The sequence below is a fragment of the Oryctolagus cuniculus genome, chromosome 1 (genome assembly GCF_051225735.1).
Source record: "Oryctolagus cuniculus isolate XC-2025 breed Fujian yellow rabbit chromosome 1, ASM5122573v1, whole genome shotgun sequence".
NCBI lineage: Eukaryota > Metazoa > Chordata > Mammalia > Lagomorpha > Leporidae > Oryctolagus > Oryctolagus cuniculus.
In genome coordinates, this window is record NC_142867.1 from 128,592,544 (window position 1) to 128,618,952 (window position 26,409).

At 45.7% G+C, this 26,409-nt stretch overlaps 1 protein-coding gene across 4 annotated transcripts in view; it reads left to right on the forward strand.

Annotated features, from left to right (window-relative positions):
- Positions 1–4,565: 4,565 nt before the first annotated feature.
- LOC103345049 (beta-galactosidase-1-like protein 2) overlaps positions 4,566–26,409 on the forward strand; it is a 40,456-nt gene continuing 18,612 nt past the window's right edge. Inside the window, exons 1-9 of one of the 4 annotated variants that reach the window (XM_089314782.1) lie at positions 4,566–4,700; positions 6,229–6,321; positions 6,456–6,653; positions 14,182–14,250; positions 19,367–19,462; positions 20,852–20,960; positions 23,758–23,850; positions 24,204–24,285; positions 25,227–25,291. In XM_089314782.1, the coding sequence (XP_089170908.1) occupies positions 4,639–4,700; positions 6,229–6,321; positions 6,456–6,653; positions 14,182–14,250; positions 19,367–19,462; positions 20,852–20,960; positions 23,758–23,850; positions 24,204–24,285; positions 25,227–25,291 (867 nt within the window). In that variant the 5' untranslated portion in view covers positions 4,566–4,638. Of the gene's footprint in view, positions 4,932–6,228; positions 6,322–6,455; positions 6,654–14,181; positions 14,251–19,366; positions 19,463–20,851; positions 20,961–23,757; positions 23,851–24,203; positions 24,286–25,226; positions 25,292–26,409 lie in introns of all 4 variants that reach the window. The other 3 variants (XM_017337615.4, XM_089314770.1, XM_089314778.1) reach the window with 3 other exon arrangements.

The window sequence follows — 26,409 nt, forward strand, 5'->3', positions numbered from 1 at the left end:
CTTTCCTTTGCAATACCTTTGGGATAACTTGGCAGAGAATACTTATAGGCCAACATTGCATCAAAGTAATTTCCCTATGAAAGATTCCACAAAATATTAAAGTATATACTATAGAGCTCACAGCTTAATAGTACAGGTTTTGAAACTATGTCACCAGGGACTGAAGCCTGGATCTGCTACCTATGGCTGTGTCATCATGGACAAGTTACCTAAACTCACTCTATCTCAGTTTCTGAATCCTTAAAATGTGGGCTAAGAAAAGGATCTATCAAATAGTGTTATTATGATGATAAACGAATTACATAATGACTTTAGAACTGCACCTAGCACAGGGTGAGCTCTCACTGCATGCTGGTCTGGAGTAGACAGAATAATAGAATAAAACACAGAATTCAGAAACAGCACCAATATACACAGTAACTTAGTATATTTCTTTTCAAATTAATAAAGAGTTAAATTTTGGAAAAAATGAGTCATCCGTATTGCAAACTGGTATTAAAATAATTCTTGATGATCCAGAGATTTAAATGAAAAACAAAACCTCTAGAAACATTAGAAGACATGATGGACCTTTGGTGCAGCAGTTAAGCTAACACTTGTGATGCCTGAATCTTATATTGGGGTATCAAAGTTTGAGTCTCAACTCTGCTTCTGATTTAGCTTTCTGCTAATAGCACCCCGGTCTTCAGTGTCAATCTGTTTGCCAATACAACTAATTGGCATTACCATTCACCCATTATTAGCATACATGTATATGATGATTTATGCCTAGTATTATAAGGTGTCCTCAGCTGCTTGCTTTGTTCAAATATCACACGGAACCATGAATGGGACATTTAGGGAAGTCAATGCTCAGCTTTCTGAAGATGATAGGTTCGCCGTGCAAGCATATTTTGGAGTTATGATACTTGGGGGGGAGGACTGACCCAGTCAACCTTGTTTCTCCTCTCAAAGCATTTCCTGCACATACAAGCACTCTTGTCTCTCACGGCCTATAGGACAGTCAGACACAGCCACCTCTGATTTGAAGGTGAGAGATAGAGAAAAGTGTTTCTGTTGTGGGAATCCCGCTCCCAACTGTTTTATTCCAGGTTCTTGTCCCTGCAGGAGATAAAGAGTTAAAGCAGAGATAAAAGTAACATGCAAGAATGACAGCAGGATTTATTTAAAGAGACAGAGTGAGTGCACTTTCAGACATGAACGTGGGCAGCCCCACAAGGGGAGAGGTGCACCACCAGGAGAATCTGCCTCCGTGAGGAAAGGGAGAGAGAGAGGCCCCCAGACCAGTGGATTCCTTAGCTGGGTGAGGGGTGAATAAACAAATGGGCAGAGTTTGGGCAGGGTTTAGTGCACGTGATGTCTCATGGGAAGATTTTCATGGCGTCTCCACCTGCAGTTTGGTGTACACATGTGTCTTCTTCATGCTGGAGGGGGCTCAGGTGCATCAGTGGAAAACAGGTGACTGGACTGGCATGCCAGGGGGTGGCGCTGGGGAACAGGGCTGGAGACAAATTGAGGGAGCCCTCCCAACTCTTTTGTTCCCTACGTGGTGCTAAAAGGTATTAAACAAGAAGTGGGAGAGGTGGAGTTTAATTTTTTATTCCAGGTCCTCGTCTTCTACCTGGAGAAGTATTCTAAGTACAGGCACATTTGCAGTGCACAAAATGATAAAGTGTATTTCAAAGGTGAGAAAGAAAACACACACATGCATGGGTGTAGCTGAGGAGTGGAGCGGGCCAGAGGGAGAAAGGGGGTGAGGGGAGGGAAATAGAGAGATGGCACCTCAGCACCAGCTTTAGTCTTGGTCTCTGATGAAAGAAGGTTAAACATGTGCCAGCACCTCTTTTTATGAGGCAGTGGAGTCATCTAGGAGTTTTAGGATATTTTCACAAAATTCCACCTGAAGCTGAATACAGATGTTACACGGTGCCTTTTCCCCAGCACCCTGACGAAACAAGGCATTCAGGAACCAGGGTGTTCTGACTGACAAGCAGGATAGAATTACATGGGGTTGGGGCATGTAACTTGTAACTTCCAGCTTCAAGCTATCCCACAGCAAAGAGAGGGGGTGTTTAGAATTTATTTTATGAACTCATTTCACCTGCACTGAGCACTCAGTCTTGAGTGTGTGTGTGTATGTGTGTGTGTATGTGTGTGTATATAGGTGTATGTGTGTGTGTGTGTGTGTGTGTGAGAGAGATATGTGGGTGACTTTAATGCACTGCCCAGCACTGGAAACCCTAGTTCCCGGGGCTCAGTAAGTTTGGCTATTCTGGCACATCAGTGCAGAGGCAGAGGAAAGAGAAGGCAGGCTGCTTGTTATTGAATTCTGCGTCTGCAAGTAGGACTGCATAAAGTTAAAGAAACAGTTTCTGACAAGGAAGGAGTTTTTAAATTTATTTATTTGAAAGAGTTACAGAGAGAGGTAGAGCCAGAGAGAGAGAGAGTGGTCTTCCATTCTGCTGGTTCACTCCCCAAATGACCGCAACTGCCAGAGCTGAGCTGATCTGCAGCCAGGAGCCACGTAGGTGCAAGGGTCCAAGGACTTGGGCCATTTTCCACTGCTTTCCCATGCCATAGCAGAGAGCTGGTTCGGAAGAGGAGCAGCCGGGACATGAACCAGTGCCCATATGGGATGCCGGCACTGCAGACTGGGGCTTTAACTCATTATGCCACAGTGCTGGCCCCAAGAGGTTTTTTTTTTTGTTGTTGTTGTTTTTTTTTTTTTTTTTTTTAGATAGCAAAATATGAAGGTTCTTCAAAAAGTTTGAGAAAAAATTAAATTAAAGTTTATTATGGTGAAAATACTTTGAAATCCATGCATTTTTTAAAAAAATATTTTTATTTATTTGAAAGAGTTACAGAGAAAGGTAGAGCCAGAGAGAGGGAAAGAGAGGGAGAGAGGCCAGCGCTGTGGCTCACTAGGCTAATCCTCCGCCTGCAGCGCTGGCACCCAGGGTTCTAGTCCCAGTTGGGGCGCCAGGTTCTGTACCGGTTGCTCCTCTTCCAGTCCAGCTCTCTGCTGTGGCCTGGGAGTGCAGTGGAGGATGACTCAGGTCCTTGGGCCCTGCACCTGCATGAGAGACCGGGAAGAAGCACCTGGCTCCTGGCTTTGGATCGGCACAGCGCGCCGGCTGCAACGTGCTGGCTGCAACGCGCCGGCCATAGTGGCCACTTGGGGGGTGAACCAACTGCAAAAAGGAAGACCTTTCTCTCTGTCTCTCTAGCTCTCTGTCTAACTGCCTGTCAAAAAATAAAAAAAAAGAGAGAGAGGTCTTCCATCTACTGGTTCATTCCCCAATTGACTGCAACATTCAAAACCAGGAGACAGAAGCTTCTTCTAGGTCTCCCATGTGGGTGCAGGGGCCCAAGGACTTAGGCCATCTTCTACTGCCTTCCCAGGCCATAGCAGAGAGCTGAATCAGAAGTGGAGCAGCCAGGACGCGAACTGGCACCTATATGGGATGCTGGCACTGCAGTGCCGGCAGAGGGTTTACCAGCTAGGCCACAGCACCAGCCCCTTGCTGATATATTTTGAGAGCAGCACCAAGAGTAGAAAATGGGTTGAATAAAGGAAGCAGTAGACAAGATGAACAGCAAGTGCAATTAGAAAAAGCCACAAGAGGGGCCACCTGGGACACCGGCACCCAATAAGAGTGTCAGTTTGAGTCCCCACTGTGCCTCTTCTGATCCAGCTGTCTCCTAACACACCTGTCAAAGAGCAGAAGATGGCCCCTGCTACCCGCGTGGGAAACCTGGATGAATTCCAGGCTCCTGGCTCCCACTAGGTCCTGCCCTAACCATTGTAGCCATTTGGGAGAATGAATCAGTGGTTGGAAGATCTCTCCCTCTCTCTCCCCTTTTCTCTCCCCTCCCTTCCTCCCTCCATCACTCTGCCTTTCAAATAAATAAAATAAATATTAAAAAAAGAAAAAGAGGCATGAAAGGGAGAAACGGTTCATCGCAAGTCTTCCTCAAAATTAAGTGGCAGAGGCAGAGGAATGAAAGATCTGAGCTCCACTTCTTTTGACACCCATATAGGCGTCCAAATGCAGCTGTGGGTTTTATACCGAGCTCCGTCTCCCACCAGGAGGGAGCCCACAGCCGAGCCTCCCACTCCAGCGACGCCAGCTTCTGGGGCCGGCCGGCCGGGGAAGTTAAGCCCGGTTGCAAATCAGAAGTCCTGAGGCACCAGCTCCACCTCCTCTCCCTGACTGTGCCCCTCAGAGTGCGGGAGGGGTGGGGGCTACTGCTGCAGACCTGTAGACCCCAAACTCTTAGAGCTGCTTGAGAAATGCCTGCGCGGGGCTGGGGAGGAGGCCGGCTGGTCCCTGCAGCTGCGGCTCACGCCGGCCAGGAGGGGATCGCGCTCTGGGAGACAACGGTTCACCTGGGATTAAGTGACTGGCGTCAGGGCAGGCCCACTCTGCCCCGGGGATGCGCATCCAGCGCTGTAGTCCGGGGCTGCAGAAGACTCAGCCCCCAGAGGACGGAGCGGGGACCGCCAGCTGAGCCCAACCTGGAGCACACGGAGGGCTCTCGGTTGCCTTGGGCTGGCGCTAGGGAACTTCGAGAATCCCCAAAGCCAAAGCCCTCGGGGTTGGTCACGGTAGTGGAGCCTGCCCGCGGAAGCTGGCCATGCAGGCGCTCAACCATCAGCAGAAAGGCGTCGGGCGGGGCCTCGGAGGCTGCCCCAGGGGGTGTGTGCGCGCCGGGGGACTAGGTTGGAGGGGGACCGAGGGTGGGGGAAATGGTCTGCTGGGGATGTTAGCAGGAATGCGGGGCTGTAGGGAGGGTAAAGACTGGCCTAACGAGTCGCGGGTCAGAGGGGCGGGTCTGCCCCGGGGTGCCCTCTTCATCCTGAGCCTGGAGGCTGCCACAAGGAGCCAGAGCTGCGGAGCCTGCCGCGGAGTCCTGGAGCGCAGGGTAAGGTGTGCACTGGCCCCAGCGCTCCCCCCGAGCCCGGGCTCCTCCACAATGGTCCCAGGGCCTCTAGGCATCGCCCACAATGTGGGCTTTCCTGCCCTGAGCATCCTGGACCGCTCCTGTGAGTAGAGATGCCTCACATTCTGGACATTTTTTTTGGGGCGGCGTCCTGCCTCAGTTTCCCTGGCGGGTCTGTGTCGTTCCTCTTTCTCCTGGTCCTTGATGGAGCGTCCTAACTGGGAAGGAGGGCCCGCTGCAGCTCCACTTCTCTCAGTCCTTGTTTTGTCTAATCCGCCTGCCCTCGTTCTGTTTTTCCTGATTCCCCAATTTTGTGCCTATCCAGCTCTGCCCAAGGTGATGCGGGAGGCAACAGCAATGTTTTAGCGATCCTGTAACTCACGGTGGTCAGGCTCTGCTCTGGTGCTGGGGGTACAGCCAGCCCCTTGCATGAGCCTCTGAAATCCAAGGTGCTTAACATTGGCCTCGGTTGCAATACTGCTCCTGTTTGCTCTGTCCACCCTGGACTCCTACTAGACTTTTATTTTAATTAATTAATTAGTTTGCAAGGCAGTTACAGAGAGATAGAGAGCTTCCAGTGGTTGGCTCACTCCCCAGATGGCCACAATGGCTGAGGCTGGGCCAGACTGAAGCTAGGAGCCAAGATCTCATGTGCTTGGGCCATATTCCCATACCTTCCTAGTCACATTAGTGGGGAGCTGTGGAGTAACGGTGTTGCAAACCATAGCGTAACCTGCTGTGCTACAGTGCAGCTCCCAGAATTTGGGATACACCATGGGAAGGGTCCTTGCTCCAGGGTGAGCAGCATAGAGAACACCATGGGCTTGCAAACCCTGAGATGTGTTTGGGGAATTTTTGGAGTGGAGCCCTATAATCAGCAGAGAAGTGGCAAACGAGTGCCCGACCATGGAGGAATTTCTTCTGCATCCTAGGCTGGCCAACACGTGATGACAAGTTCATTCCTGAGCAACTGAATGCTTCGGCGAACTTTCTGGAGATTATTCTCTGCTGTGCAATAAAACCAACCTTTGACTGAGGCTTGACCTCTGAAATGTTTCTGGTGCCTGAAAGCCCAGCGATTTAGCAGGAGACTCCGCCATGCAACAGTTCGCTCTCCAGTCAGTAGATGCCCGTCTGCCATGATTCCCAGCGCTGCAAACAGTCCCTCCTAAATGGGGCTGCTCTCCCCCAGCCCGCCAGGCCAAGACCCCTCTTAGCGCCTCACTACCTTTTCCCCTCTTTCCTGAGCGTCTCTCTGACCTGTGTTCCATCCTTTTTGTTTAGCATGTGGGCCTTCCTGGGGAGACTAGAGAGCATCCTGTACCTGTCTTCAGCTTTATCAGTGATGGTGCAGTTCAACCCTGGCCTCCCACTCAGGTATGTTCCAGAAAGAAGGGCCAGGGAGGTTTCTCGTTCCCCCTGGAGGTATGCCTAAGGCCTTTCTGATCTGCTCTGGTTGTGACTTCGTGGGTGGCATCTCCAGGACTTCATGTGCACCTTTATCTTTGCAGAATTAATCAGACTCACCTGCTACCCTCCTCCCTGAAGAATCGCAGAGTGGGTCTGAAAGTTGAAGGCTCAAACTTCACACTTGAAGGCTTCCCATTCCTGATCTTAGCAGGTACTATGCATTATTTCCGGGTGCCCAGGAAATACTGGAGAGACCGCTTGAAGAAATTAAAGGCCTGCGGCTTCAATACCCTCACCACGTGAGTGCCGTCCATTAGTGTGGGCTCATCCTGCAAGGCCCACACTGTCGGGATGGTGGGGCATGGCGTTCTTTGACAAGAAGCATCAGAGACAATTTCAGTGAACATGTCCAATTATTAGCAGTTAGGCACAAGCTTTTATAAGGCAGGCAAAGGGGAGTAGCTAGCTCATGGCAACACTAACTCTATAGGATAAAGCTGATACTGGCACTGCTATGCTTCTCCAATCAGACTTCCAGGTGGTCTTATGGGTCTGGGCCACACCTGGGAGCTGTTAATCTAGCTGACAATTACAAGGCCCCTCAACAGGAAGTGGGGATGGGGGAAATGTGCCTGGGGTCCCTGCCGTCTGCCAGCAGTCAGGTCATATGTGGGGCTCAGTGTGCTGAGTCCTCAACCAGGGTTTTTCCTGGGGGGCATGGTGTGCTATGCCCTCTTGACCTCCTGCACAGGCTAGGCAGGCAGTCTTCCAGCCAGGCACAGGATCACCCCCACACTAGTATTTGTTTCATTCTGTATTCTGAATTCCTAGCTGTGAGGTTGTATTTGTCAATATAAAGGTTGACTTTTCGGCACTTTTTTAAAAAAAGATTTATTTATTTGAAAGGCAGAGTTATAGAGAGGGAAAGAGATGAATCTTCCATCTACTAGCTTACTACCCAGATGGCTGCAGCAGCCAAGGCTGGGCCAGGCTGAAGCCATGAGCCTGGAACTCCATCTGGATCTCTTACATGGGTGGCAGGGGCCCATGCACTCAACTCACCTTCCACAGCTTTCCCAGGTGCACCAGCAGGGAGCTGGATAGGAAGTGAAGCAGCTGGGACTCAAACTGGTGCCTCTCTGGGATGCTGGCATTGCAGGCAGCAGCTTAACCCACAGAAACACAATGCTGGCCCCATATCACTCATATGTTCTTGCAGGTTATCTACCTTTTCCTTTAGAGGACTTAACATATTAAACATTATTATTTTAAATTCCTGACCTGATAATGCCAGCATCTATTTTTTGTTGTTGTTGTTGAAAGCTGGACATGATATATTGGGAAAATAGAACTGAGATAGATAATCTGATGTGAGGCTTCGTGTTTATCTGCTTAGGTCACAAAGGTGGGCCCTAAAATGCCTGCAAAATCTTTGTCTGGCTTGCCAATGCAACTGCTGGGGGTACTAGAAATTGGTAAAGTCCATAGCAGTTTTTTTTTTTTTGTAGATTTACTTTATTATTTGAAGAATGAGTTACAGATAAAGATATACACACACACACTCACACACACACTCACACACACGCATACACACAGACCCTCCATCTGTTGGCTCATTCCCCAAATGGTTACAACCACTGGGGCTGGGCCAAGTTGAAACCAGAGGTAGGCGTTCCATCCTGATCTCCCATTGGGTGGCAGAGGCCCAAGCACTTTGGCCATCTTCCATTGCCTTCCTAGGTGCATTAGCAGGGAGATGGATCAGAAGTGGAGCAGCCGGGATTTGAACCAGTGCTCATATAGGATACTGGCATTGCAAGGGACAGCTTAACCCACTGTGCTACAACACCAGCCACAACAGGCTAATTTTTAAACTGATCATTTTGTTTGGCCTGCAAATGGGATTATAAATATGCAAATGGCTCTTGGCAGAAAAACGGATCCCTACCTTGGTGGAGTTTGGCTTTGCTTACCTTTTGCTGTAGTTCTGGTTTCAGAGGTAAAATTTTTTTTTCTAATGTCATTATTTTGTCTCCTTTATTATCCGGATTTTCCTAGACATTTCTTATTAATTAGAATCTGAATAGTTTCTTTAATCATTCCTTGTTATACAGGAGCCCAATTGGTGCAGGGGCAAGGTGTGGGGAAGGATAAGCATTCTATGCTGCTATGATTAGGTCTTGGTGTTTTTGTGAGCCCATGTTTGGTACTTCTCTTGAGCTGTGTTGAGTCCTGTGGTGTGCTGGATTTGGACTTTGCCCTTTCCACATGTGGAAGCTTAGAGTGGCCTGTGTGGGGAGCAACTCGGACTAGACTGTTACTGGAATTAAGACTTATTCTATGCATCTGCTCTCCCACAATATGGCGCTGGGAGAGGAGGAAACACAGCTGCCTCCAGTTCGACCAGTAACCTGCAGGAGCTGATCCTGCTCCTGATTGGAGGAGAGCAGCGTACTCAGCGTGTGGGTAGCAGAGTTGGGATTGGTGGAAGAGGACTATAAAGGAGGAGCGAGACAACATGCACCAGGAACATCTAAAGGGAACACCTGAGGAACACCTGAGCAGCCCCCGAGAGAGCCGGCCGGCGGTGTGCCGCTCCCCCGTGGAAGTGGGGAAAGTGGCAGGGGGAACCGCCCTTCCACGGAGGTGGAAGGGACAGTAGCCAACCCGGGAAGAACCAGCAGCAAACCCGGGGAGGGCCGAGCAGACAAAAGAACAATGCAGGGTCTAGTGTCGTTCCTCCGCGAAGAGGGGGAGCGACAGCCTGAATTGTGTTGTTGTTTTTTTTTCCCCCCTCCAGTCTAGAACAAGCAGGAGTTGAATATTTTCTTTTTTCCAAGCTGGTTTGGCTCTGGCAAAGTAATTTCCCTTGAGTATAGATATTTGTTAAAAACCAAATATCCTGTGTCTACTTTCTCCTTTCTCTTTTGGAAGCAGAAGGGGATTTTTCTCAGATCTTTCCTAGGAGTTCCTGGAGGTAAAAATCATGAAAATAGGGGGACACTCCTCAGCCTTCTCCCTCCTTCTGAGCTTGTAAACTCTCACACTAGTCTACATGAATCCAGGATTTCATCAATTACAGTTTAAATATTCTTACCAGTACTAGTTCCAGTAATGGATCTCTGCTTTTTAAAAAAGATTTATTTATTTATTGAAAAGTCAGAGTTACAGAGGGCTGGGGGAGAGAGAGGTCTTTCATCTGCTGGTTCATTCCCCAAACAGCTGCAACTACTGGAGCTGAGCCAATCCGAAGCCAGGAGCCAGGAACTTCTTCCAGGTCTCCCACATTGGTGCAGGGACCTAAGGACTTGGGCCATCTTCTACTGCTTTGCCAGGCCATAGCAGAGAGCCGGATCACAAGTGGAACAGCCGGGACCTGAACTAGCACCCATTTGGGATGTCAGCACTGCAGATGGTGGCTTTCACCCACTATGCCACAGTGCCAGCCCAAAACATAGGTTATAAAATTTAATGATAATATATGCTGTGATCCTTTGGTTTTTATTTTTTTTTATTATCCATTTATCCACAACATCATGTCAGAATTGATTACAGCCACTCTGAATGAGCACAGGCTATGCACTGCTCTGTTGATATCAGGCACTGTCACACAGTAGACCTCCTTACATTCACTGCCTGAAGAATGTTTCTTTTTTTTTTTTTTAAAGATTGATTTTATTTATTTGAGAAGTAGAGTTACAGACAGTGAGAGGGAGAGACAGAGAGAAAGGTCTTCCTTACGTTGGTTCACTCCCCAAATGGCTGCCATGGCCAGCGCTGCGCCGATTTGAAGCCAGGAGCCATGTGCTTCCTCCTGGTCTCCCATGGGGTGCAGGGCCTAAGCACTTGGGCCATTCCTCCACCGCCTTCCCGGGCCACAGCAGAGAGCTGGACTGGAAGAGGGGCAACCTGGACAGAATCCGGCACCCCAACCGAGACTAGAACCCCAGGGTGCCGGTGCCAGAGGCGGAGGATTAGCCTAGTTAGCCACGATGCCAGCCACAATTTTCTTGATTGGACTATACTGGGGCAGTAGATTCTGTATAAAAGATTTTATCACGTATACAAACATCACCTGTTTTCTTGAAAAAATATTAAAGATTATAAACTTGCCAAACTTTCTTTTTTTGGGGGGGGTTTTCTATAAAATGCCTTCAATTTTAATTTAACTCTCATATAGTAATAATGTCCTTTTCTCAGGACTATATTATTTGCATTTTGGGCAACAAGAAACCATTTATTTATTTTAAGATTTATTTTTATTTATTGGAAAGTCACAGTTACACAGAGAGAGGAGAGGTAGAGAGAGAGAGAGAGAGAGAGAGGTCCTCCATCCAATGGTTCACTCCCCAGTTGGCCGCAATGGCCAGAGCTGCACCGATCTGAAACTAGGAGCCAGGAGCTTCCTCTGGGTCTCCCACGCGGGTGCAGAGGCCCAAGGACATGGGCCATCCTCCACTGCTATCCCAGGCCACAGCAGAGAGCTGGATAGGAAGTGGAGCAGCCAGGGCATTAACTCACTACGCCACGGCACCGGCCCCACAAGAAATCATTTAAACTGCCTAAAACACTAATCTTTTTTATATCTCAAAAGTACATTTGTGCAATTTTGCTTTGATGAAAACCTCATAATTTAAAACCTTTAAATTATGTAGGCTAGCATTTTCAATACTACCAAATATATCAACAGATAGAAAGTTAAATCAATGTTAAGAAATGAAGATTCACAGTTTACTTTCCCAAGCTTGTGATTAGCACTTCACATTTATGCTTTAACTTTGATTTGACTGCTTCACAGATGAATTCATATCTAAACATAATTCCACTATAGCATAACACTGATCAGGCAGTTTTCCCAAGCCTAAGAATATCATGCTCATCTAGTTGTAAAGTTTTAAGGCTTGAAATTTAAACTCATGAAAACATCATGGAACCTATAGCTCAGGGTTGTGGAGAAAGGGTTCAGAATTTTTGTTGTTGTTGCTGTAATAATCCTCCTTAAATAAACAACAACAACAAAAAACCCATTTATCAGACACCTGTGAAATAATGCTATTAAAAGTGAACTGTTCAGGTTAAGTTTCATAATCCTAGATATGTTAAATGTTAATTTAATTTTGAATGGAAGAAGATAAATCATTACTACTAGTTAAGAAATTTAAATGACAAGAATGTATATGAAGGGGCTGGCGCTGTGGCCTGCAGTGTCAGCATTCCATATGGGTGCTGGTTTTAGTCCCAGCTGCTCCATTTCTGATTCAGCTCCCTGCTAATGTGCCTGGGAAAGCAGCAAAGGATGGTCTAAGTCCTTGGGCCCTTGCACCCATGTGGGAGACCCGGACGAAGCTCCTGACTTTGGATCTGATCGGCTCAGCTCTGGCTGTTGCTGCCATTTGGGGAGTGAATCAGCAGATGGAAGACCTGTCTCTCTTTGTCTCTGCTTCTCCCTGTAACTCCTTCAAATAAATAAAACAAAACTTAAAACAATGCTTTAAAAAAAGAATGTTTACGCAATGATCCCAAGTTTACTTTTTTATGCATGTAACTACTTTCCCAGAATTCCAGATATTATAGTACTACAGTGTTGAAACACCCTTGCACTTTCCAAACACCCAATGTCAAGATTGATCTGCTGTATCTTGCTTTTTCTTTAAATACACTATCCAAGTTCATATTGATTTTGCTTATAAACTAACGTTCTCAAATTAGTTCACATATGATCCAAAAGTTTGGTTCTATTGTGCTACTCAGCTAAATGAGCCAGAGCTTGGATCTACATAGGGCAAGATGATGTAAAATAAGAAATTACCATTTTACTGCTACTTTTAAAACTTGGGATGTTGAGGAAGGTACTTTTTTTTCATGCTGATTAATGAAATGGCTAACATACATACCAGAGTAATTGGATAATTACTTACCCTTAGGATACTGTATACAGTAAAAGTCTTCAAATATTAGCTGATCAGATCAGTGAAGTCACTTCCCCTTTGCTAGTGCAACTCCATTTTGTTTACTTTGAATAGAATTGATACTTTAATTCTTCAATTATAAAATAAAATTATAGCACTGGATAATTTCCTCTATATGGAGAATAACAATGATCCAAATTTACAAATTAAGGAACCATTTCAGGAATTGTTGGAAGGTGAGTTATTCTATAGTAACTGGCTTCAACTGCTGTGCAGTACACCCATACACAATCCATTTCAACTCCTGAGCTTTTGAACACTTGAGTACTGAGTTCAGCACTTCAATATAGGCTCTTGCCAGAGAGTCAAATCTCTGCCATTTATCTTGGAATGTTTCTGAAGACATTCTATTCCTGCTGTTAACTCTATACACTTCTGTGCTTGGATCTCTAATGTTGAGTTGTCGCTCCCCCTCTTCGCGGAGGAACGACACTAGACCCTGCATTGTTCTTTTGTCTGCTCGGCCCTCCCCGGGTTTGCTGCTGGTTCTTCCCGGGTTGGCTGCCGTCCCTCCACCTCCGTGGAAGGGCGGTTCCCCCTGCCACTTTCCCCACTTCCGCGGGGGAGTGGCACACCGCCGGCCGGCTCTCTCGGGGGCTGCTCAGGTGTTCCTCAGGTGTTCCCTTTAGATGTTCCTGGTGCATGTTGTCTCTCTCCTCCTTTATAGTCCTGTTCCACCAATCCCAACTCTGCTACCCACACGCCGAGTACGCTGCTCTCCTCCAATCAGGAGCAGGATCAGCTCCTGCAGGTTACTGGTCGAACTGGAGGCAGCTGTGTAAAAGTTGTTTACTCCTCTCCCAGCGCCATATTGTGGGAGAGCAGATGCATAGAATAAGTCTTAATTCCAGTAACTTAGTCTAGTCTGAGTTGCTCCCCACATTGAGTATCTTTTCTGTAGAAGTGTATATTCAATTCCTTTGATCATTTTTCAGTTGAAAAGTTTGTTTTTTGTTGTTATTAAGGTAAAGGAATTATTTATATATTATGATATCAATTCCTTATCAGATATGCAATTTTCAAATATTTTCTCCAGTTCTGTGAGCTGCTTTTTCCCTCTGTTGGTAGTTTCCTTTGTTGCAAAGGTTTTAAGTTTTGATGAAATATATTTTGTCTACCTTTTTTGTTGCTGGTACTTTTGATGCCACATTGAAGGAAATATTGCCAAATCTAGTATCATGAAATTTATCCTAAGAGCTTTATAGCTTTAATGCTTACGTTTAAATATTTGATCCATTTTGAATTAATTTTTGTATAAAGTATTTTTTTTTTGACAGGCAAAGTGGACAGTGTGAGAGAGAGACAGAGAGAAAGGTCTTCCTTTTCCATTGGTTCACCCCCCAGTGGCCGCTGCAGCTGGTGCACTGTGGCTGGCGCACTGTGGCCGGCGCACCACGCCGATCTGAAGCCAGGAGCCAGGTGCTTCTCCCGGTCTCCCATGCGGGTGCAGGGCCCAAGGGCTTGGGCCATTCTCCACTGCACTCCCAGGCCACAGCAGAAAGCTGGACTGGAAGAGGAGCAACCAGGACAGAATCCGGTACCCCGACCGGGACTACAACCCGAGTGCTGGCACCACAGGCGGAGGATTAGCCTAGTGAGCCGTGGCGCCGGCCTATATATAGTATTTTGTAAGAGTCCAACTTCATTCTTTTGGCCCTGGGTGTCCCAGCACCTTTTAATGAAAGATATTATATACTGTCTTAAGATTTTATTTATTTGAAAGGCAGAGAGAGCAAGAAAGAGAGAGAAGAGAGAGAGAGAGAAGAGAGAGAGAGAGAGAGAATGAGTGGTGCATAGGGCATCAGGTCAAGGAAGGGAGGGATGAGGTTCTTATATTTTTCTTTTTGTCCTGTTGCAGGCATGTTCCCTGGAACCTCCATGAACCGATCAAAGGACAATATCTTTTCACTGGAAACCTGGATTTTGAGTAAGTGTAAAATTCCCTAATTCTGTGGCTCAGGCAGGGGTTTGATATGATCCCATATGTCACTGTTGCTTTGCTCATTTTTTTAAAAAAAAAGTCTTTGTTCTTCATTTTGGATAACTTCTTTTGTTATGTCTTAAAGTTTACTGACCTTTTATTATGACTATAGCTCCAACTGATGTATCTTTCATTTCACATATTATATTTTTAAAGTCTCAAAATTCTGTTTGTGTTCTTTTAAAAATGTCTTTTATTTTCCTCCTCATTATGGGTAGTCCTGTTTTACTTACTGAAGGTGTGGTGTATATTTGTATGTCTCTTAATACTTCTGTTTGCTAGTCTCAACATATATGTCAATTCTAGACTTATTTTTATTGATCAATTTTCCACCCTGGCTTTCAATTACATTTTCCTGTTTCTTTGTGTTCCTAGTAATTTTTAATTAATGCTGGGAATTATAAATTTTTTTCCTTTCCCTCCCCTCCCCTCCTCCCCTCCCCTCCTGCCCTCCCCTTCTCTCTCCCTTTCTTTCTTTCTTTCTTTCTTTCTTTCTTTCTTTCTTTCTTTCTTTCTTTCTCCCTTTCTTTCTCTTTCTCTCTCTCCCTTTCTTTCTCTCTCTCTTTCTTTCTTTCTCTCTCTTTCTTTCTTTCTCTTTCTTTCTTTCTCTCTCCCTTTCTTTCTTTCTCTCTCTCTTTCTTTCTTTCTCTCTCTTTTTCTTTCTCTCTCCCTTTCTTTCTTTCTTTCTCCCTCCCTTTCTTTCTTTCTCTCTCCCTTTCTTTCTTTCTTTCTTTATTTATTTATTTCTCTCTCTCTTTCTTTCTTTCTTTCTCTCTTTCTCTTTCTTTCTTTCTCTCTCTCTTTCTTTCTCTCTCCCTTTCTTTCTTTCTCTCTCCCTTTCTTTCTTTCTTTCTCTCTTTCTCTCTCCCTTTTTTTCTTTCTTTCTCTCTCTCTTTCTCTCTCCCTTTCTTTCTTTCTTTCTCTCTTTCTCTCTCTTTCTTTCTTTCTTTCTTTCTTTCTTTCTTTCTTTCTTTCTTTCTTTCTTTCTTTCTTTCTTTCTCTTTCTTTCCTAGAGGCAGAGAGAGAAAGAGATCTTCCCCATTTTCTGGTTTACTCTCTAAGTGCCCATAATGGCCAGACAGGAGTAAGGAACTCAGTCCAGGTCTCCTATGTGGGGTCAAAGACCCAATTACTTGAGTCATCACCTGTTTCCCCCAGGATCTGCATTGGCAGGAGGTTGGAATTGAGCTCTGGAACTGGGCATTGAATACACGTGTTGCAATATGGGTGTGGACATCTAAACTGCTAGACTAAATGAATGCAAAAGAGTGACAGTGAGAGACATATCTCCCATCTCCTCTCTCTGTAATTCTGCCTTTCAAGTAAATAAATAAATCCTTTTTTTAAAAAAGACACCAAAAAGAACCCCGAAGTTTAGAGCTGGATAAAACATTTTTATTTATATGAATAAAATGAAATCCAGTAACCAACAATATAAGGTTCATAAGATGGGGTGAATATGATAGGAAGCACCATCCTTTCTGCCCTGAGAACCATCAGAATGCCCTGTGATAATTTTGTTTCTGGAGTGGAAGAACTCTTGAACAAGACCTTCATGTTTGATTTATGTTAATATTCACAGTGTGATTGGGAAATGGTGCATCCAGAATTCTATAGTGTTAGACTTTGGTAGAGAACCTGCTTACTCAGTTGTAGTAGATCTCTGGGCAGTGGTTTACAGCATTTCTAAGACCTGACAGAAGTAGAATAACTGCTCATGCAGGAATCCAACTGTCTTCCAAAAGTTCATGAAAAACTCATATTATTAAAAAAACTATGCATTTCAAACCTTTTATAACAAAATAAACCTATATTTTTTTCTAAAGATTTTATTTATTTGACAGGCAGAGTTAGACAGTGAGAGAGAAACAGAGAGAAAGGTCTTCCTTCCGTAGGTTCACCTCCAAAATGGCCACTGCAGCCATTTTGTGCTGATCCAAAGCCAGGAGCCAGGTGCTTCCTTCTGGTCTCTCATGTAGGTGCAGGCCCAAGCACCTGGGCCATCCTCCACTGCCTTCCCGGGCCACAGCAGAGAGCTGGACTGGAAGAGGAGCAATTGGGACAGAACTGGTGCCCCCACCGGGACTAGAACCCAGAGTGCTGGCACTGCAGGTGGAGGATTAGCCTAGTGAGCCGCGGCCATAAGATTTTATTTATTGCAGAGAGAGAGGAGGAGAGAGAATGAGAAAGAGAGAGAGAAAGAGAGAGAAAAGAGAGAGAGAGAGAGAGAGAGAGAGATCTTCCATCTCCTAGTTCCTTACCCAAATGCCTGCAAGAGCTGGGATTGGATCAGGCCAAAATCAGGAGCCTTGAACTCCATCATGAGTGGCAGGGGCTCAGATACTTGAGCTATCACCTCTGCCTCCCAGGGTCCATATTAGCAGGAAGTTGGGTTGGAAGTGGAGTGGAGTGGACACACTGATGTGGGATGCAGGCACCTTTGCTGCATCAATTGCTTGCTCCTAAAACTATCTTTTCATTCCATTTTCCATGAACTTTTAGAAATGCTGTCATGTGTACCTACCACCTACTGTAGTTCAGATACTGTCTTTGATGCTGGAAATAGCCAGATAAAACAGTCTGTGCTTTCAGGAATAAGGATTCTGTGCAGTGAAGGAGGCAAATACAACATACTAGGGGAACAGACCATGCAAGACAACAGTGAAGCTGTAGCTAAAGTAAATTTCAAGGCTGATCCTGAGTTAACTAGGAGGAGCTGAATGATAATCCAGGTGGAATATCCAGACAGAGATGTGAGAAAAATTTATAAGCTAGCTAAGGTGATGTTGGCAGCTCTGACAAAGTAAGCCTCAATCTCTTTCAACAACAAAAGCTTATTTTTATTCAAGTAGAACAGAGATAGGGAATATTTTTCTGCCAAGGGTCATTTGGATGTTTATAATATCATTAATGGGTCATACAAAATTATCAACTTAAAAGTAAGTGTGCAACAGATTATTGAATTTTGAGTCCTGCATGCAGTTGCCTTGGCTGGGCCAGACTAAATGATTTCATGGGTCTTATATGCCTGATGGGCTGGACATTCCACAATCCTTGAAGGAGAATCTGAAATAGGTACTCCTGCTGAGGATGTCTGTTTCTCAAGAAATAACTGGAGAGATTCAGGACTATTCTTTCTAGTACTTCATCATCGTCAACACATAAATTCCAAACCATCGTGCACGTGTACATCAAGCCAGTATGTGGAAGAAAGGGCACGGGGATCTCCTTTGGGAGTTGGGACACGTTGCTTCTGTTCCCAGTCAGTCACGTCAGGGGAGGCTGAGAGATATAGTTGAGCTGCACACCCCAGGAAAAAGGGGAATGGGTTTGGTAATTAACTTGTGCTACACATGGTATTTTATGGGGACTGTAAGTAAAGTTGACTGGTTTTTCCTATTAGTTTTAAATTGAGGAATTGTCAAAAAATTAAGTTGGAGAGATAGCTAAAGTCCAGATCCTGGCTTTATCTACCATGCTGTAGAATTTGGAGTCTGTTCTGAGAACGTTGGGGAATCATTTGATGAGTTTTAATTTTCATTTAGAAAAATCAGTTCAGGTATATTTTTAAGAGATAATATAATAGAATAGTTAGGGTTTCATTTCTGGAGGTCCTCTGCTTGCATTCCCAATTTAGTTTTTTCTTTTAAAGATTTATTTATTTGGATGACAAAATGACCTGTAGAGAGGGAATAAGGAAGGGACTAAGGAAGAAGAGAAACAGAGAGAGGGAGAAAGAATCTTCCACTTATTGGTTCACTTCCCAGATGCCCCCAAAAAACTGAAACTGGACTAGGTTGAAGCTGGGAGCCTGAAACTCCATCTGGCTCCCCTAAATGGGTGGCAGGACTCAAAATGGTACCTGAACTATTACATGCTGGCTTCCCAGACTCATTAGCAGGATGCTGGATTGGAAGCAGAGGAGCTGAGGCTCCAGTGAACATCTTTGACCTGGGATGCGGGTGTTTCAAGCCTTGGCTTAACCCACTGTGACACAACACTGGCTGCTCAATTAGTTCTCGAATTTACTAAAAATGTAATCTTTGTAAAAATTGTAAAACAAGACGCTCTAAAAGTTTTTATTTTCTTAATTATTAGATGGAAAAGATATCAGCATCATATCTCATTAAATTGTCAAATAAAGTAAACTTAGGGTAGATGTTTGGCCTCGTATGTGTGAGACCCACATCATACATCAGAGTGGCTGAGTTCAATTCGCGGCTCGGGCTCCTGATTCCAGCTTCCCACCAATGTGGATTGCAGGAAGCAACAAGCGATGGCTTTGCTGCTTGAGTCCCTGCTACCTACATGGGAGACTTGTACTGAGTCCCTGGCTCTCAGCTTTGACCTGGCCTAGCCATGGCTGTTGAGAGCACTTGGGGAGTGAACCACTGGATAGGAGCTCTTTTTCTGTCTCTCTGCCTTTTGAGTAAGTAAAAAAGAAAAAAAAAACCTAATAAGAAATTTATCTGTAGAGCCTTTTATTGATACGGAATAAGTATTAGTTCCTTTCACTGCTGATGATGTGACCAACAGTGGTTGTGGATGATTGTAACCAGGTAAGGATGGAGGAAGGAAACCAGTCAGGCAAGTGTTCCGGTAACTCAGGTGAGAAGTGCTGCAGTCTTCATCCAAGGTGGTCGCACAGGGGACTGCTGGGACATTATAAAGTTTTATAGAGAAGGAATAGACATGATTTGGTGCCTGCCTGACAGGAAGAGATGAGGGGGAAAGAACAGGGTAAGTTTCCACTATAGGTGGTGTCTTGTATCCCATCACAGAGGTGGGAAGTGCAAGGGAGTAGATTTGGATGGTAAGATTGGATTTGGTGCAGGATTTCTGGACTTCCACTCCAAAGCCCTCCTTTCTAGGGCTTTGGAAGGACCCATTTTTTCACTGAATGTTGGGCTCCTGTACCCCCAGGGTTATGTCTGTGAAAGGAGTTTTGTCGGCCTTAGTGGAAAGTCTACCTGTTCCAACCACAGAAAAGAATGAGAGACACTGCAGTGATTGTGGGTCCCAGCTTCTGATATGAGCTCATCCTTTTCACTTTGCTTCCTAGGGCTTTTATTTCCATGGCCTCACAGCTGGATCTCTGGGTCATTATTTGTCCAGGTCCCTACATCGGAAGTGACTTAGACCTTGGAGGTTTGCCCAGGTAAGTTGTCCTCAGAGTGTCCCCGGCCATGATTGCACATGGGCCACAACATGCTCAAATGGAAGTTAGAGCAAAGTGTTGTGCTTTGTTTTCTATGTACAATTTTTTTTTTTTTAATTTGAAAGGTGATGTTATACAGAGGGGAAGAGAGAGAGATATCTCTTTGGGTCAGGCCAAAGCCAGGAGCCTGGAACTCCACTAAGGCCTCCCAAGTGGGTGGCACAGGACTAGGCACATCAGCAGGGAACTGGATTGAAAGTGGAGCATCAAGGACTTGAACCTGTGTTCATGTGGGATGTGGGCACTGCAGGCAGTGGCTTAACCTGCTGAGCCAGAGTTGGCCCTCTATCCATTTTATTCTGTACTAAGGGTTAGCAAACTTGCTTTGTGAAAGACCAGATAGTAAACACAGTATACTATGTGGGCCAGACCCCATTTCTGTTGCAATTATCCTGCTTTGGTAGTCCAGAAGCACACATGGCATCATGCAAACACATGGGGATGGATGTGTGCCAATAAAACTTTACTTATATGTTGCTCCCCCTCTTTGTGGAGGAACGACACTAAACCCTGCCTAGGCTTCCTATCCGAGTCACGGCACCATTATGTTGCTCCCCTTCTTCGTGGAGGAACGACACAGGACCCTGCGCTGTTCTTTTGTCTGCTCGGCCCTCCCTGGGTTTGCTGCTGGTTCTTCCCGGGTTGGCTGCCGTCCTTCCACCTCCGTGGAGGGGCAGGCCCCCCTGCCACTTTCCCCACTTCCACGGGGGAGCAGCACACTGCCGGCCAGCTCTCTCGGGGGCTGCACAGGTGTTCCTCTTAGATGTTCCCCTTAGATGTTCCTGGTGCATGTTGTCTCTCTCCTCCTTTATAGTCCTCTTCCACCAATCCCAACTCTGCTACCCACACGCCGAGTACGCTGCTCTCCTCCAATCAGGAGCAGGATCAGCTCCTGCAGCTCAGTCAATCAAATTGGCGAGAGGCAGCTGTGTAGAAGTTTACTCCTCTCCCAGCGCCATATTGTGGGAGAGCAGATGCATAGAATAAGTCTTAATTCCAGTAACAGTCTAGTCCGAGTTGCTCCCAGTTGCTCCCCACACTTATAGAAGTAGACCACAGGTATGGTAGGGCCTAGGAACTGTAGTTTGATGAATCCTGTTGTAAATCAAGTAACTCTCTACTTATATTTTGAAGAAAGGTAACGTCTAAGGGGCAGAGCTACTTGTAACTGGCACAGACTATTTCTTAAAGCTGGAATTAGCCCTCAAAATGCATTATCCCATGTAGCTGTGCAAATTTGGGCTGTCTGAGCTTCCCGGGATGGTGTGCTGGAATATTTCTTATTGCTGTCTCTCATCTCAAGTCTAAGTCTTGTATTTTCAATCCTAGCTGGTTACTCAGGGATCCAAAAATGAAGCTGAGAACAACTTACCAGGGCTTCACTAAAGCAATGAATCGCTATTTTGATCAGCTGATTCCCAGGATAGAAAAACTCCAGGTAAAATATAGTCCCTCCTCCCATCTCTATGGCTGTAGAAAGTAATTACCTGAATGAATTTCTTAGATAGGGTTAGCATACTTTCTGTATACTCAGAGACAGGAATTCCAATTCCTTACTGACAAAACAGTGAGCTTTAACTGCTCAGTTTTTATGTGTTCCCTCTACTTGATGCTAACTGAACACAGTTCATGCACTGGAATCTGCCTTTTTCCTGGTGGGACACGTGGAGCCATACTATGTACATTTTTATTTTGTCTGGTTCATCATTTTTTATTCTCTTCATTACTATAAATGGAAAATTAATGATTGTCTCCAAAATGTCTTCATTTACCTCCTCAAGAAAGCTATATATCATTGTTCACAAGCAATAGCTCCTACAGAAGATGTTAGGTCAATGGTTATGCAGAAGTTGCAATTTGTTAGACTTAATATGCATGTCTACAGTACGAGCATGGTGTCACACATACTCATTGCTTGGGTAAAAACAGTGTGCCAGTACATAAGGAGTCTTCAAAAAGTTCATGAAAATTGCACATTAACTTTTAATTTCATTTTCTATGAACTTTTTGCAATAGCCTCATGAAAAGGACTATGTAGTCTTTCATTGGTTCACCTTATACTGTTTTTGACTGTAAGATGGTGTGAAAGTGATTGGCATTCAGTGTAAACCCCACCTTGAGTTTTGAGTCTGTCTTTTTCCTGGGCTGGCATGTGTGGTTCAGTCTTCTCTCAGGATGGCGGGCTGCGGCAGTGTGCACAGCTCCCAGTAGGTCCTGTCCTCACAACGGGAGGAGCGGATGCTCTGCAGTGCGTTGTGTTGCTAAGCTCAGAGGTGCCACAGGTTAGGGGTATTTTTTTTTTTTTTGACAGGCACAGTGGACAGTGAGAGAGAGAGACAGAGAGAAAGGTCTTCCTTTGCTGTTGGTTCACCCTCCAATGGCTGCCACGGCTGGTGCACTGTGGCCAGCGCACCACACTGATCGGAAGGCAGGAGCCAGGTGCTTCTCCTGGTCTCCCATGGGGTGCAGGGCCCAAGCACTTGGGCCATCCTCCACTGCATTCCCGGGCCACAGCAGAGAGCTGGCCTGGAAGAGGAGCAACCTGGACAGAATCCGGCTCCCTGACCGGGACTAGAACCTGGTGTGGCGGCGCCGCAAGGTGGAGGATTAGCCTATTGAGCCACGGCGCCTGCCAAGTTTAGGGGTATTAAATGCCTTTTCCACTTACGAGATTTTCATAGGATGGGCTTATCAGCATGTAACTGCATCATAAGTCAAAGAGCATTTGTACTAGGTAGAAAATGAGCAGAGGCAGGCAACAAATATGTAACATTTATTAGAAACCAAGCTTTACACTGGAATTTGACATTTTATTTATTTATTTGAGATGTAGGGTTCCAGACAGAGAGAGGGAGAGACCGAGAGAAAGGTCTTCCATCCACTGGTTCACTCCCTAGATGGCTGCATGGACATTTGACATTTACCTGGCATATTTGATCCTTACAGCAAGGATTGGAAGGAGATATTGTAGCCTAAACAGAAGCAACAATAAAGCCTGTATTTGACAGGGAGAAGGTGTCACATGTATGAATTTACTAGGAACAGGGTTAGTTTATAACATTATGAGTATCCCAGAGTTAATTAGACTCAAGGTGGCCATAAAAACTCCCAAGTGACTAAAGACAATTCTTCAGTGTGCTATTTAGAGGATTGGAGAGATGGTCCTTCACAGAGACTAGTGCTCCATTCTCTAATACAGTAGTCATAGCTACATGTGGATATTTTCATTAAAATTAATTAAAATTAAACAAAATTAAGCATTCATTTCCTCAGTCACATTAGCCACCTTTCAAGTGCTCTAAAGCCACACATGCAGGTTGGTACCACGGCAGCACAGAGTTTGGATTCATTGAGAACCATGAGGAGCAACTACATGGAGAGGTGAGGAGGGCAAGAGAGGCTCACAAAGGAAGCTGAGGGAGAGGGGCCAGACAGGCATGCCCCAGGCGAGGAGAGAACCTGTCACAGAAGGCGGCAGATGAGGGACTTTCAAGGAGTGGGGAATGCCAAGGGGCTCAGTCAAGTGTTGCTGAGAGAGCAATCTAAGTCAGCCTAACATCCCATGTTTGAATTTAGTAACAGAAGGTTGACATTCATCATTCACGTGGAAGGGAAAGGGTGGAAACAAGGCCACCACGAGTGGAATAGATGAGAACTAAGAAGTCAAGAGGGAGGGCAGATGCATCAAACAGAATGAGTCCTTGAGGGTGGAGAGGTCCAGGGCTGGAAGCTGGAGGGGCGCATGGTCCAGGCCAATTATTGGTGACGCAGGGCCCTAAGTCAGTTTCAGTGGTGATGAGGAGTCTTCAGTCTTGGAAGAGATGAAGAGACAGAAGACAAAGGGAGGAAAGTTCCCCAAGAAGTGGGAACGAGATCCAGCCTACAAGAGGTGCGAGAACCTCTAGGGAGGATGGGGGATCCTTTCTTCATTGCACTGTTCTAAGCGGAAAGGAGAGTTGTGGAGTCTGAGGTCTTATGCTTACTGCTTTGAGTTAGGGACAAAGTAACTAGAGTTATGTATTTAGGGAGGATTCTGTGAGCATCTGATTGCCCAATGGTGACTGCTGGCTGTGGAGTGAGAGAAATTCCCAGAACTGTAGTTTAACTTGGGGACGTGGATTTTAAAAGTGTTGTTTTTGTGACACTCAGGTGTCTTTGTACTTAGTAAACTCAGAAAATCTATATTTTTCCTGCCAGTGGCCTCACTGTCAAACTCTCCTCTCTTTCACCCTCAGTATCACTATAAAGGTTCCATCATTGCTGTGCAGGTCGAGAATGAATATGGTGCATACAATCTGGATAAAAAATACATGCCATATGTTAAAAATGTAAGTCATACTTTAATTTCTCTCCATACTTCTTTTCTCACTTTGTTAGTGTGTAGAGCAAACTCAACCCAAGTAACTGTAGCTTGCATGGAACTGTAGGATATGAAGATGGATAGATCCAGTTTAATTTTCCCATGGATTTACACTCTAGAGAGAGGGCTGGAAACAGTCTACACAACTCTAATGGAAGGCAGAGTTAGTTTTGTGCTGATTTCCCAACTTGTAAGTAGTTAGAAAGGGAATTAGAAGGTCCTCTCCATTCCCCAGCTTCATTGCTATAATTTTTTTTTCTGGAGAGGAGCAATTCTGTGGTATCAAGAAGAGTTAATTCATCTAACTGAATTTCTCCCTAGGCCCTGGTGAAGAGGAAGATCCAAGTGATGCTCATGACTGCAGATAATGGATTAGAATTGACAAAAGGCCACTTGGAACATGGTACGGTCTAGCTTTTGTCGTATTTCCTCTCCTCGTCAGGTCTGAAACAGGAGTCCCGTGGATGCTTCATTTTTCTCATTTCCCATGAACAAGATCGTATTGTCTTCAGGGCAGAGTGCTGGGGGCATCCGGTCAAGGATGAGCTGAGGAACCAATCTCTTCCTGGCAGCAGCAGCACCAACAGGGCAGACCACCTCCACCACCTCCTCAACCCCTGGGTGGCCTGTGGTGAGGACGGTCTGGGCCAGGGCCAGATGGCCTTGATTGATCAGAAGTGGGTGCAGTGTCTGAGAAATGGTACTGCCCTGGACCCAGCCTCAGGAGCTCCCAGGGTCAGGATGTCAGGAAATAAAAGAAGCAGGGATCTGTAGAATGGGACAATGAGGAGAAAACATGAGCTGGTGCAGGAGAATGGAAAGAAGTAAGTAGTTAGAAAATGTGCAGACCAGTGCAGCCAGAGAAGAACGCTGTTTGGGATTCTTTATGCCCAAGCACTTGGTCAGGTGCTCTCTGGGCTGTTCTCTCTCCAGGCTTTATAGTGTCCCATCCCCATCTTGCAGAGGGACAGTCAGAATATTGTTCTGAGTTAGGGGTCACACAGCCTCTAGTTGTATCTTAGGATCTGAGCAATTCACCTCTCTGGGCTCAGTGTGTCCACCTGGCCTTCATGTATTTGTCAGTGTGGTTTATTGTAACTGCCCACTTTGCTTCTCTGGCTTGTTTACCGCAAATGCCAAGTGAAGGGATAGATTTGCAAGCCTTTTGGAAACAGGTGTATGATTGTGTCTTTATTGCTAGGCACAAGCCCTGAAGTGTCAGTGTGAAGTGGCTGTGAGGTGTTTGGGTAGGAGGCTTGGAGCCCTGGCTCTTCAGCCTGGCTGTGCCCCTGCCCAGTGGGGGTTGTTAGCAGGACTTCTGCAGTTTACCCTTTCCTTCCACAGAGCTTGTCACTGTCCACATGAGGAATATACAGAGAGAAACTTACCAAGACCTCATATCAATGCAGGTAAGGACATTTCAGAGATAGGAGAAGTATTGGGTCTTGTCTCTGCCAGGACCACCTAGTTCATTCGTTGGGGGAGATTCTCAAGCAGTGATTAGTTCAGTTTAACTTGGGTCTGTTGTGCTCTTTAAATGCCAATTATATGTGGTTTTAGGATCAGAAAATCAAATTCACTTGTCTACAACACCTGGCCCAAAGCCTACACTATTAAGGAGTCAATTGTAATTCATTTCTAGTGCATTTCTTATACTTGTCTAAGAAGGAGAACCTTGGGGAAACACAGTACTTAACAAAGTTGTATAATAATAGCTGAATAGAGGGAGAAAGCACAGATTTTGAGCCTTTATTTTTTTTTGTGTGTGTGTTTTTCATGAAAGAAAATCCTCTTCTTAGTGGGACAAGGTAGAGCATATAGTTAAGTGTGGGGAGCAACCCGGACTAGACTGAGTTGCTGGAATTAAGACTTATTCTATGCATCTGCTCTCCCACAATATGGCGCTGGGAGAGAAGAAAACAGCTTCTACACAGGTGCCTCCAGTTCAGCCAATAAACTGTAGGACTTGCTCCTGATTGGAGGAGAGCAGCGTACTCGGCGTGTGGGCAGCCGAGTTGGGATTGGCGGAGAAGGACTATAAAGGAGGAGAGAGACGGCATGCACCAGGAACATCTATGGGGAACATCTAAGGGGAACACCTGTGCAGCCCCCGAGAAGAGCCGGCCGGCGGTGTGCCGCTCCCCTGCGGAAGTGGGGAATGCGGCCAGGGGGAACTGCCCTTCCACGGAGGTGGAAGGGATAGTAGCCAACCCGGGAAGAACCAGCAGCAAACCCGGGGAGGGCCGAGCAGACGAAAGAACAGCGCAGGGTCCTGTGTTGCTCCTCCACGAAGACGGGGAGCGACAGTTAAGGAGGAGATAAACGTGAACTAGTCGAGAAATGAGAGCGTTCATAATTGGAGCAGAGTGGGCACCATTTTCAGTGATAATTTTGAGCCAGGTTTTGCACCAGACTGTGGGTCTTTACTGGGCTTTACATGCAATTTCATGGTATTTACATGTGCCACTGTGCTTACAGAAGTTACAGTTAGGTTTGTTCACTGTTCACAGGGGCACTGTTCTGACTG